At 49.9% G+C, this 12,623-nt stretch overlaps 1 protein-coding gene across 1 annotated transcript in view; it reads left to right on the top strand.

Annotated features, from left to right (window-relative positions):
- The window catches only part of CTNNBL1 (catenin beta like 1), a 97,737-nt gene that overhangs the window by 58,307 nt on the left and 26,807 nt on the right, over positions 1–12,623 (top strand). Inside the window, exons 8-9 of the mRNA XM_066387846.1 lie at positions 7,657–7,754; positions 10,148–10,228. Of these exons, the coding sequence (XP_066243943.1) occupies positions 7,657–7,754; positions 10,148–10,228 (179 nt within the window). The remainder of the gene's footprint in view (positions 1–7,656; positions 7,755–10,147; positions 10,229–12,623) is intronic.

Here is a 12,623-nt window from a genome sequence, read left to right as displayed (position 1 = left end):
CTGAAGTAGGGTGAGCAGCCAGGCTGGGCCAGTATTGAAGTGCCAGGCCATCAGGGCACTCTCTCCGTAGTCCAGCGTTTCTGTTTATCCACGATCTGCACCCCACCCCCACCTTTCCACCCAGTTCCCTCTCATTCTCCCCCAGGACAGACAGTCATCTTCACCCAGGGCACTCTCTCCGTAGTCCAGCGTTTCTGTTTATCCACGATCTGCACCCCACCCCCACCTTTCCACCCAGTTCCCTCTCATTCTCCCCCGGGACAGACAGTCACCCTCACCCCTTCTCATCCCTCCGTTCACACCCGGTGTGCTTCCTGTTTGTCCGTCTGCTTGGGACATCTTTGTTCCCACTGCCCTTCTCCCTTCGGGGCTCTTCTCTTGTCTCTTCTTTTCTTTGAGGTTCAGCTCAAGTGCCACCTTGCCTACCAGTCGCCCCAGGCCCCCTGCCTGGGAGAGAGATTGCTCTTCAGTAGCGGCTGCCCGTTCCCGTTCATTCACTCCCTTTCTGTCGTGTAGTTTTAGACATCATTGACCTCAGGCGCCAGGAGGGCAGGATCGGTGTCTGGTTGCCTCTGTCCCCAAACACTGTTCTCTTGTACATTGCAGGGTTCTATTTTATGAGTAGATGGGAGATTCAGTGTCCATTCCTGTGCCAGAGATCCCTAGTGGCTTTCCCCAGTGGCCCTGCTCAGCTTGCTCGGGCCTCTTCTTCTTTGTGGGACATGCGATCTCCCCCTTCTTCCTGGGACAGAACTTCAGCAGAGATGCAAGCAGGATACCTCTGAAAGTGGAGGCACTGCACTTGGCACCGAGGGTGAGGAAGTCATGTGGGGATTGTCACTGTGTACCTTGTCACCTTCGTCCCTCTGTTCCTCACCTTGCATCCCACTTCCCGCCTTGGGAGACTTGTGGGTGTAATAAATAGTATTCCGTTTATCCCTGACCTCAGGTCTGTGCTTCAAGAATTCAATGTGCCCATAGAACTCAAAATCCTGGCCTCTGTTTGACAACTTTACCACCAAAAACTTAGCGCTAAGAGCTCGCAGCCACTCACTTGTCTGAGTAACAAAACCCAGCCCTACAGTGTCCCAGAAGTCTCTGAGAAAAAATGCTTTTCTTTTGTCTCAACTCTGGTTTTTTTGTTTGTTTGTTTCATTTTTATTGGAGAGAGAGAAAGAGAAGGAGAGGGAGAGGGAGAGAGAGAAGAGGGGAGGAGCAGGAAGCATCAACTCCCATATGTGCCTTGACCAGGCAAGCCCAGGGTTTTGAACCGGCGACCTCAGCATTCCAGGTCGACGCTTTATCCACTACGCCACCACAGGTCAGGTTCTTTTGTCTCAACTCTGGCCACCTTATTTTTAATCTGTCTAGTCACCCCTACCTTCCCCTCCTTTTCCTTACCCCACCCCCCCGCTGAGTCAGGGCCATCACACCTGTGCTGTGCACGTTCCCTGTGTGCCAGGGAACTGGGTGCTTGTAGCTGTGTGTTTCTTAGTCCTGCTCGTGAGACACAGGCTTCTGTGGAGCGGACTGTCTCCTCTCGTCTGTGCAGTCCCAGTCCTTGGTACATTGCCTGTACACACTACGTACTCCAAGTTAAGTAAAGGAGTGGTTGGCGTATGTACTTACATATATATATATATATGTATGTAAATAGCTATAGATATAGTAGCTCTAGATTCCGCTGGCTGCAAAGGTACTTTTGACCGAAAGACAATAATATGCCATGTTAGAGCTATTATTTCTATACTCAAAACCCCACAAAAGTTGAATTCAAAGATTTTTAATTCTCCTTCCAGCTCTAAAATTACAGAACTCTTAACTGACCCTAGAGAATCAAACTTTGAGCATATAACCAGGGGTCTAACCCATGACTACCTACCTTTGAGGGGCCCTGAAGAGATCTGTGTTGGGGGAAGAGCGCACCAGAACTGTCCCCCTAGGCGGTGTCAGGAATTAGTGTGTGAGGCAGCCAGTCTGACTGCTGAGCAGGGCCCGGCAGGCAGGGAGCCACAGGGCACAATTCAGTTCTCTGCCAGGCCCTGCCTCCCTGCTGACTTGAAGATGTAAGATTTTCTTGGCCTTCCCTCTCTGGAGGGGTGTGTGTGTGTGTGTGTGTGTGTGTGTCCGTGTTCCTGCCCCTCCTGGGCCGTGTGTATGTGTGTGTGTGTGTGTGTGTGTGTGTGTCCCTGTCCTGCCCCTCCTGGGCCGTGTGTGTGTGTGTGTGTGTGTGTGTGTCCCTGTCCTGCTCCTCCTGGGCCGTGTGTGTGTGTGTGTGTGTGTGTGTCCGTGTTCCTGCCCCTCCTGGGCCCTGCCTCAGAGGTCTTCTCTGCAGTGGGAGCCCCTGCGCCCACCTGGTCCGTGCTGACAGCTCCATCGCCATCCTTCACCTCCATCTCCTGCTGTCGCAGTGACAGAGCAGTGAGCCGTGCCGGCCAGCAGATAAACCCCTTATCTCCCCGCTCTCGGGGCCAGCAGCTCGCCCCATCTTTTTGGTGCTTGAAAAATTGACACCACCTTGGGCTGAAATCTGTTCCTAGGGAAGCTACATTTATTAGTAGTTAATGAAACTCTGTGTGTGTGTGTGTGTGTGTGTGTGTGTGTGTGTGTGTGTGTGTGTGTGTAAAACTTGGGGTGGCTGAAGCGTTTTCCTGTCGTCCAGGCACCGGTGACCTATGACCAGCCAACACCCAGAAAGACAAGTAGAAAGAACATAGGCAGCTTCAGGTCTCCTGAAATTGACAACCTGTCCTTGACTTATAATCCCAGCCAAAAGGGTAAGTGTCATTTGCTCTCAGTGTGCCGCTGCGATCGATTAGGGTAGCTCCTGCTCCGGCCCGGGTGAGCTCTGTGGGAAACGCACGCTAATACGGTCTAGTGGGGGAAAAAGATTCTTCCGTAGATTACGTTTTCCTTTTTGAAGACTACAGCACCTGGTCCCCTCTGTAGGCCACCAGCTCCCCACCCCCTGTACGTGAGGTAGATAAAGAACATTCTCTGTAGCTCTTTCTCATCCATCTTAATCAGCAAGATTAAAAGGGAAGATGATTGAGAGGTTCTGTTGCAGTATTTGCGGAACGGCCTGAAACCCCAAGCCTCTTCTTTATTTGGACTCTGGTGGAAATTGCTCCTGGAAAGAGTAATTCATTAAAGAGGGGGAGGGGTTGATACACACCTCTTATTTCATATGGCCTTTGCTTCATTTTTCTCTCACTAAAACTGTTGGATTTTTAAAAATTTATGCGATGCCTGCCTTTTGGACACAGTGAGCTCCGCATGAAGCCGATCTTCAGGCTTTGCATGGTGTAGTGTCTGGTCTCTTTTATCTTCCTTTAAAGCTGTGATGGTTACCTTTCATGTGTGGGACGCATGTAATACAGTCAGAAAAGCTTAGAGTCAGACAGCTTGGGTTCAAGTCTAAGCTCCGACCACTCACTCAAGGACCTGACCTTACATAACTGAATTAACCTCTCCGAGCCTTGGATTCTGCATTTATAAAATGGAGACGAGACTAGCAGCACCATTCTCATAGCTTAGCAGTGAGGATTCAGTGAGGAAACTAAATACGGACTCAAATAAACCTGCTGTCATAGATTCACAGTGAAAACGGTGACAGTTATTACTGTACCCTGCTTATTTACAAACAGGAATTTGAAGCAGCTTACAGCAAAACAATATGGTGGTACTAAATCTTAGCTTTGAGTAAGAATTTGTCAAAAGACAAATGTCTAACTGGGGAAAACATTTGTGACACATATGACGAAAAGGCAATAATTTACAGAGAGCTCCTAGAAATCAAAATTGGCAAAGGATAAAGTCAAGCTGTTCACACAGAAAGCAATACAAGTGGTCAGTAAACATCAGAAAGGATGTGTTAAGTACCACTGTTATTCATAATAGGAACATAAACGTGCTAATCAAAATAAGAACCTCTTTCACACCAACCAGGTTGTCATAATTTCTAAACTGACTAAGAGCCCATCTGAGTGAGGGTATGGGAAAACAGATACTCTTTCATTCCATGTAATTATACTTTCACTCTCAGTGTGTGCGTGTGTATACACATACACGTATATACACACAAACACACAGTGGAAGTATAATTGGGACTGCATTATGGGAAGACAGTTTAGCAGTGCCTTTCAACATTGTATATGTCAGTACCTTCTGACTCACCAGCTTCACTGCTAGGGATTTGCCCTAGAGCAGGGGTCGGGAACCTATGGCTCCAGAGCCAGATGTGGCTCTTTTGATGGCTGAATCTGGCTCGCAGACAAATCTTTAATAAAAAAATAATAATAACGTTAAAAATATAAAACATTCTCAATGTATTACAATCCATTCATTTCCTACCGCTCCTGTTCATGGTTGCGGGTGGCTGGAGCCAATCACAGCTGTCCTCCGGGACAACACCAAATTTTTATTGGATATTGCATAACGTACATGGGTCGTTGTATGGCTCTCACGGAATTACATTTAAAAATATGTGGCATTCATGGCTCTCTCAGCCAGAAAGGTTCCCGACCCCTGCCCTAGAGTATACATGCAAGAGTTGACAGAATGTGTGTGTGCTCGCATGTGTATTGCCAAATTATTTCTCACAGCAGAAACAAAATCAAAAGCTGGAAACCACCTAAAATGCCTGTGATTGGGGCACAAGTTAAGTTATGCTGAGACTCGGTGGAATTCTAGATGGCCGTTTAAAGAAACATCAACTATGTGCTGATATGGAAAGGTGTAATAGAAAATATATGAAGAACATACATATTATCATTTTTCTTCTCTGGAAGTGTACCCAGTACATTATGGCCTCTGCTTCTCCTTCTTGTAATTTCTCTTCGTGGCACCCACGAGGTCAGAGGACCTCCCTTTCTTATTCTGTCTCGCCTGGATCTGAGCGTCTTGCCTCACTGATCTTACCCTGGGTTCTTGATGTTTTCCACCTTTCTGTGAAACTGACACTTTCTACCCTCAGCCCACCCTATCCCTGTCCCCTGCTCCCTTCCTTTTGTTCAAGATGGAGGTTATTCCGCCTCAATCCCAGCTTCACACAGAAGCTGAAAGATACTGGGGCCTGCAAAGGTGTATACTATCTCTGCCCACAGCATCGTGTAGGAAAAGCTTTATACTGAAACAGGTGACTCTACTGATTGGAAATACTTTATTGAAACTGATAGCTCCCTAGGAAGAAGCCCACCCACTTTCTCTCAAATGCAAAAAGTATACAAAAGGGTGAGAGCTATTTAAAGCCATTTGACAGATATACAGAATTTTTAAAAGTGGTTTCTCTCAGTGAGGAGGACTTGTATGGAGAGCCAGCTTTCTTCCCGTCCCGTCAGTAACCTACTATGTGCTAGGCATGGTTTGGGGCCCTTGGAGGTAGCCGTAAACGAAGCAGACGGACAGCTCTTCCTTTGTGGGACTTCCATTCTGCTTGAAGGGAGGCAGTGAACGAGTAAGTCCACGTGGTGTTTTAGAAGACGCTGCGTGCTGAAGAAAAAGAAAGGATACCTGCGAGCGGACAGCGTCGGGGCACTGCGTTTTTCAATGGGGCAGTCGGGAGAGGCGCACCGAGGAGATGACGGCTGAGTAAAAGGAGGTTTGAAGGTTGAGCCATGCAGATAATCTGGCGAGGAGCCTTTCAGGCAGAGGAAATGGCCGGTGCGGAGGCTCCAGGAGCGTGGCTGCCATTAGAAACAGTGTTCAGACTGGGCGCGGGCAGCCAAGGGGGGGTTTTACACAGGAACGAAGGGATCCGACTTTAGGTTGAAAAAGGATCATTCTGACTGCTCTGTGGAGATTAGGCCAAGGGGGACAAGGGCGGGAAGAGAGAGACCCACACACAGGCTGTGGAATGTTCTGAGCAGGAGAGGATGGTGGTGTGGACCAGCAGAGTGACTGGGACCTTACTAAGAAGAGATGGGATTCTGGATATAACTTGAAGGTAAAGCTGACAGAGGCCTGACCAGGCGGTGGCACAGTGGATAGAGCATCAACTAGGACGCAGAGGACCCAGGTTCGAAACCCTGAGGTTGCCAGCTTGAGAGCAGGCTCACCAGCTTGAGCACAGGGTCACTGGTTTGAGCGTGAGATCATAGACATGACCCCATGATTGCTGGTTTGAGCAAGGGGTCACTCGCTCTGCTGGAGGCCCCTGGTCAAGACACATACGAGAAAGCAATCAGTGAACAACTAAGGAGCCGCAACGAAGAATTGATGCTTCTCATCTTTCTCCCTTCCTGTCTGTCCCTGTCTGTCCTTCTCTCTGTCTTTCTCTGTCTCTGTCACACACGCGTGCTTGCACACACACACACACACACACACAGCTGACAGTTTCCTATGGTTCATGTGACAAAAGAGAATCAATGATATCTTCACTGTTTTGGGCTTGACAAACTGGAGAACCTGGCAGCCATTCATTAGATAGAAAAGACTGGGGAACAGGTTTGAGGAGGAAGGGCAGGAGCATGGTTTCAGACATGTGAAGTTTAAAGGGCCTGTTCGACAACCAACTATAGAGAGCAGGTAGATGTCTGAATGTGTAAGTCTACATTCAGAGAATAGGACTGAATTATAGAAACCAGTTTGGGATTTGTCAGCAGATAAATGGTTTTTAAGGCCATGGGACTAAATGAGACCCCCCAGGGAAGTGAGCGCAGATAGAAAACAGTCTAAGGACTAAATAAGCTCAGCATTAAGACAAAAGGAAGTGAAGAGGTGGAGAATACTTCTGATACAAGTGAGGAAATAGAACAAATACAGAATTTTATCTCAGCTACGGTAAGAATGCTTACTTGTGACTTTAGTAAGTAGTCAAGTGGTGTTTGAAAAGGCGAGGTAACTTTGGTGTATGAAGTTGCCCTTCATTCAGTTTTAAAACAGAATATTTGTTGACCACACTGTGCACATTTTATTTCAAAATAAACTTTATTGAGCCATTTCTCCATGAGTCGACTTTTGCGACCTCCTCTGCAAGATTTTAAAAAATTCTTTTCAAAGAAAAGAATCTCTTTACTGCTGAAGCCGGTCGCATAGCCTTCGATTACCCTCTTCTTCCAGGGTAGAAGAGTAGCATCTCATAATAAAAGCCCACGGGTTATGCGAACTCAAAAAGTGTTATCATTTTGAAGTACTTACTGTCCAGCTACTTTAAACTTGAAGTGGGGATTTTAGCTGTACCAGGATGTAGGTGATGCACGGGCCCTATCATGTTTCTCATTTAATCCTGGGATATTTACTTGGGCAAGTGATACAGTAATTTGAGAATAAGATAGAACATGTCTTATTTGTTCATTACATGCTCATCTCATGTGTTCATACTCTGTCCACGGGTTATTTCTGTAAATGCGGGATTAGTTTGAAGTTCTGTTGTGGACAGTACAGATCGATTCATTCTAAGCAGATTCTAACTTAGTTTTGATTCACTCGCTCAAGTGGTCCTTGAAGGCACCATCCCTTTAGAATGTGTTTCTTGTGCCGTGTGCGAAGATCGGCTCAGTCTTGCAGTGACAAGTGCAGGTTCTTGTCTTATTCATCAATAGCAGCAGTCGGGAAGGCCCCCTTATTCCTCCTGCAGCAGGACCAGACCCAGCTGGAAGAGAGGTGATCGTTACTGCTCTGATCACAGCGTGTTCTCGTCTCTCCTTCCCAACCCAGAGCACGTCTGTTCGATCCTGGCTTCCCTCCTGCGGAACCTGAGAGGGCAGCAGCGGACCCGGCTTCTGAATAAATTCACTGAAAACGACAGTGAGAAGGTGGGTGCCTGTCGGGCTGTCAGAGCGGTGGGGGGAGGGGGCCCTGTACCTGCTGCAGGCCGAGGGGCGAAGGTGGGTGCCTGTCGGGCTGTCAGAGCGGAGGGGGGAGGGGGCCCTGTACCTGCTGCAGGCCGAGGGGCACTGGGCTGAGTGCTGCAGTGAGAAGGTGGGTGCCTGTCGGGCTGTCAGAGCGGTGGGGGGAGAGGGGCCCTGTACCTGCTGCAGGCCGAGGGGCACTGGGCTGAGTGCTGCAGTGAGAAGGTGGGTGCCTGTCGGGCTGTCAGAGCGGTGGGGGGAGGGGGCCCTGTACCTGCTGCAGGCCGAGGGGCACTGGGCTGAGTGCTGCTGCTGCCGCCCGGAAACATCTGCTCCAGCGTCTGGGCCCCGCTGCTGTGGGTGCCAGAGGTTTGCCTGGTTATTTCTTCTGCCTTTCGTCCCGAGGTGCATTCTCCTGGGAGCAGGAACACCTCCGGGTGGAACTGACTAGCACTTTGCAGGGGGTTTGAGACCCAGTGAGAGTGGGTTATGATAGGATTGGGGGCGGCGGGGTGGGGAGAGAACACATGGCAGAGTGATGGAGAGCATGGGCTTTGGATTCAGACGTGTGGATTTGAACCCGGTTTTGCTGCTTTCGAGACGTGTGCCGCTGTGACCCTCGTTTTCCCTGGCTTTAAAATGGGACGTTGAAGTCCTACTAGGTGGTGGTGGCAGAAACGAAGGTGACGATAGGAGAAATGGGAGAGCCTGTCCCAGATGGCCGTGGGGTATGGGACTGAGCATGTAAACGAGATCATATTGCTATCTGTCATGCCCAACCACACGTTTTTAAACAGCAATAAGAGCTGCCATTTCTGAGTGACTGCAGTGGATTGGGTCAGTTCACGTTCACAAGTAAGGAAATGAGTGCTGAAAGACATCCTGTCACTTGCCCAGGGTCACCCAGTTAAGAAACAGAACTGGGATTTGAACCCAGGCTGCCTAAGTCCAGAAGGCCTGTGTGTTTTATCACAGTAGACATAAGTAGGTATGTCATCATTCCAGAGTAGTGAAAAGTAAGGACCAAAGCCCCTCTTTTAACTTAGATTAATTCTTTTCTTCCTGTGTGCAAGGGAAGGCTGGGATTGTCCCCCACTTTGGAGAGATGTTTCTGACGGTCTCTCTTCTAACCCTTTTCTCTGCTACCACGAGCAGTGTAGTGTGGCGGACGGCCGTCTGGGTAGGGCGCAGTCACCTGGGCAGTCACGGTACCCTGTGACATCTAACATCTGCTGTAGTTTCCTCATCTTTAAAACTGGGGTTATAATCGGTCTTCTCTGCCTACCGTACCAGGGTTTTGTAAGGTTTAAGGAAATAATAGATGCAAAAATTTGTAAGATGTCAGAGCCGTCATCATTTTCCATAGAGGGTTTGGGCACGGTCTTCCTGGACTGTGTAACTCTATGTTGATCCAGGTTTGCTGTTAACTACTAATCGCTCCTGGGTAAACACCAGAGTTGCCAAGAACCATGGTGGTGCCAACCCAGTAAAAAGATAGGTTAGCCCTGGCTGGATGGTTCGGTTGGTTAGAGCATTGTTCTGAAGTGTAGAGGTTGCCGGTTCGATCCCCAGTCAGGGCACACACAGGAACAGATCGATGTTCCTCTCCCTCTTTCTCTCTCCCTTCTTCTCTTAATAAAATCAATAAATAAAAATTAAATAAAATAAAAATTGATAGGTTAGAGGTCTAGGCTGGCTTCCTGGTGTTTCTTCCATCTTTAGGAAGTCTTTGGGAAAAATGAAACTTTTCCAAACCCACGGAGTGCCCCCCGGCCATGTTTGAGGCGTGCCTTTTGTTAAGTTTAAGCTGACTTTTAAGTTGTTGCTGAGCAAAAGTCAGGGTCTTTTTTTTAAGTTGCTGAAAGACTTTTTCTTGCACTCTCTTCTGACTTAAAAGCAACGAAAGAAATTTTACTCAGTCCTTTTTAAAAAAAGATCAGCTCTGGGGCAGAATCTGAACATGAAAGGTTTCAGTTCGAAAAAAGAAACTTCTGTAAAGTTCTAAGTGAATATCAAGTATGCAATTTCAGGCTCTCCTTGCGCGAAGGGGCTTGACTTTTTATTTATTTATTTGTTTCTCACAGCTGGGGTTCCTGGGAGGCCTTGCAGGGCTGGGAGGCATGGCCTTCGGGGGACAGGCCTGTGTTCACACTGCCTTCGTCCTGAGAGCCGGCTTTGTTGGGCCCGGCTCTTTGATCCGTTCCAGATGCGGCCCTAAACAAAGCGCGTCTCCAACGTGAGAAGGGTGGAGTGGGTCTGCCTTTGTGCACGTGGCAGAGATGAATAGGAACTCCGCCTTCCTTTCGCCTTGGCATTCTCCCCTCCTCACTCAGCCCTGTGAAATCTCTCTCTTTCAGGTTGACAGACTGATGGAGCTGCATTTTAAATATCTGGATGCAATGCAGGTGGCTGACAAGAAGATTGAAGGGGAAAAACATGTACGTAGCCCGGCTTGGCTTCCGCCAACTATCGACTTCCTCTCCATTTCGGTCCCTTGTGGGCGTTACATTTACCCACAGGACAGGCAAGGGCGAAGGTGCCATCTGTCCCCATGCGCCATTGAGCATGCTGTAAGAACGGTGCTCTTCTCTCGGGAGTGGATTAGGAGGAAGGGTGTGTAAGGTTGATCCAGTCTGACCCAGGCGTCCGGGGGACAGGACGAGTACCGTCAACAAGAGCTCTGTTAGAAAATCTGACCAACATGGTGCTGTGGCCGGCACCATGTTGGCAGAACGTGTCAGGATACACACACTTGCTGGTTCCTGTAGCCGGAAGGGAAGTGTTTGAAGAAGGGGTGATCACAGAGTATCAGAGCGGAAAGGAAGTCACAGGGAGCTGAGGCCAGCCCCCCGTTTTACAGAGGAAACTGGAGACCCAGAGAAGGGAGGCTCGCTGCATTGCTGCGAACCCACCCCCCTACCCCCCGGCTCAACCTGACTTAACCTGATTTCCTGGTGCTGATTTCCTGGTGGCTGAGGGAAATGCAACCCGCTAGGTATTTTTCCCTGAGGGGCTTCGCTTACTGTGGTGTCATCCTCCCTCCGGTCTTCCACCTGCTTCCTCTCCGGTCTCTCCTGTCTCTGGCCTCTGGAGCTTTCTCCGCTGTCCCCTTCATCAGGGCAGGCCGTCCTGTCTGTTGTCTTAATGCTTGGTTTGTATCCTCCTCCCTATGAGACAGTCCTTCGGCTTGACTCGCGTTACCAAATGACCCTTTCCTTGCTTGGTCTCAGTCTGGTAGACCTCGTTTTGCTTGTGATCTTGAGGCGCGGTCTCGCTCCACTCCCTTCGTACTCCTCTTGCCGTAGTCACCCCGAGCCATCCACGCCGGGGCAGCCCAGCTCTGGCGAAGACAGCGACCCTGTTGTCTGGGCCCCCTTTCCCTTCACCTCCCCGGCCCCCAAATACGCCTTCATGTGTGAATACAGTAGACAGCTAACCTTGTTTATCATTCATGCGATTTCCCTGCGTTCCTAAGCCTAGGAAGTCCTCTGATGTTTGTTGATTGATTGAATTGATTGGCTGGGACTGTCTTCCTTTACACAGGGATACCACTACAAGAGCAGAGGCAGACAGACTCTCAGTTCTGGGGCTGACTTCAGACTCCAGCATGTTCCGCACACGGTCCTTTGATTCCGCACACGCCACCCCCTTATTTTGTTCTTTGATTAAACTCCTTTCCCATCCTTCCTTCCCCTTACAGTAACTTGCACATGATGAACACTTAGTGATTGTTAAAGCAACGGAGTACTATATTCTTTCTCTTTGTCTGAAGGATAATTAGAATGGAAATTTCCCTAGACTTTTGTAAGGAAATAGTCATGAGTACGCTGGAAAAACAGGTCTGATGGAATCCCCCCGGGAGTTCAGGGACCTAGACTTCTAGTGCCAATGCCACCCCTCAGTGGCTGCCTCGCCACGCTGTGTCACCGTGCCTCACGCAGCCCGGCTTCTTTGCTCTAGCACGGTGTCGGCAAGGCGACTTCTGAGGTGCCCTCCCGCGTAACATTTTCCCTGGGGTTCGGGGAAACACCCTTTGCTGACTGCCATTCTGAAGCTGGAGTGGATGAAAAGCACAGTGAGAGGCTGGTCGGTGACTGAGGAGTCGTCCCGGGGAGGAGCAGCAGCCCAGGAGGTTGGAATTTCAGCTCCGCCACGGCCTAGCCCTCGGACAGATGGGTGACCGCTCTGAGCCTGGTGTTCTCACCTGTGAAGTGGAAGTAGCCTGTCCTCCCAGTGTGGCTGTAAAGGCGAGTGCCGCGCGCAGTGAGCGCCAGCTGCCGCTGCGGCCGGCCTCCCGCTGCCTTGGAATTCCCGTGTAACTCTCCAGTGGGCCCGGCAGCCCTGTCCCAGGAAATGCTTCTCGCCAGATGCCCCAGAGGAGTCGCTCTAGCAGACCAGTGCTGGGACCATCGGACGCGTCACCTGGAAGGCTGAAACAGGCTGTGTGTGTGTGTGTGTGTGTGAGACCAGGTGGGCTGTTGGCCGTCAGGGCGCAGCCAGCCTGTCACTGTTAGGAGACTTGGCCTGCTTCCCACAAGATTATCTATTATCAGCACCGAAGAGGGTGTGAAATTGATCAGCACTGACGGAGAGTAATCACTGCCAAAGCACTCCCCAGCATCCTCTGTGCCCGCGGCTCTGGCCCTGCCCCTCCCTGCCATGCATCTGTCTCCCAGATGCCAAGGCCATTTTGCTGGGCACGGGCAAACATTCCGAGGCCATTAGTGCTCAGCACCTCACTGTGTCTTAGAGAGATGGGGCGGGGGTGGGGGGCGGGATGCATTTGTGAGCAGTGCTTCCTGCCAGCACTCGGGCTCCGTCCTGGCAGATACG

Source organism: Saccopteryx leptura, chromosome 5 (genome assembly GCF_036850995.1).
Source record: "Saccopteryx leptura isolate mSacLep1 chromosome 5, mSacLep1_pri_phased_curated, whole genome shotgun sequence".
Taxonomy (NCBI): domain Eukaryota; kingdom Metazoa; phylum Chordata; class Mammalia; order Chiroptera; family Emballonuridae; genus Saccopteryx; species Saccopteryx leptura.
This window is presented reverse-complemented; position numbering and strand designations above follow the sequence as displayed.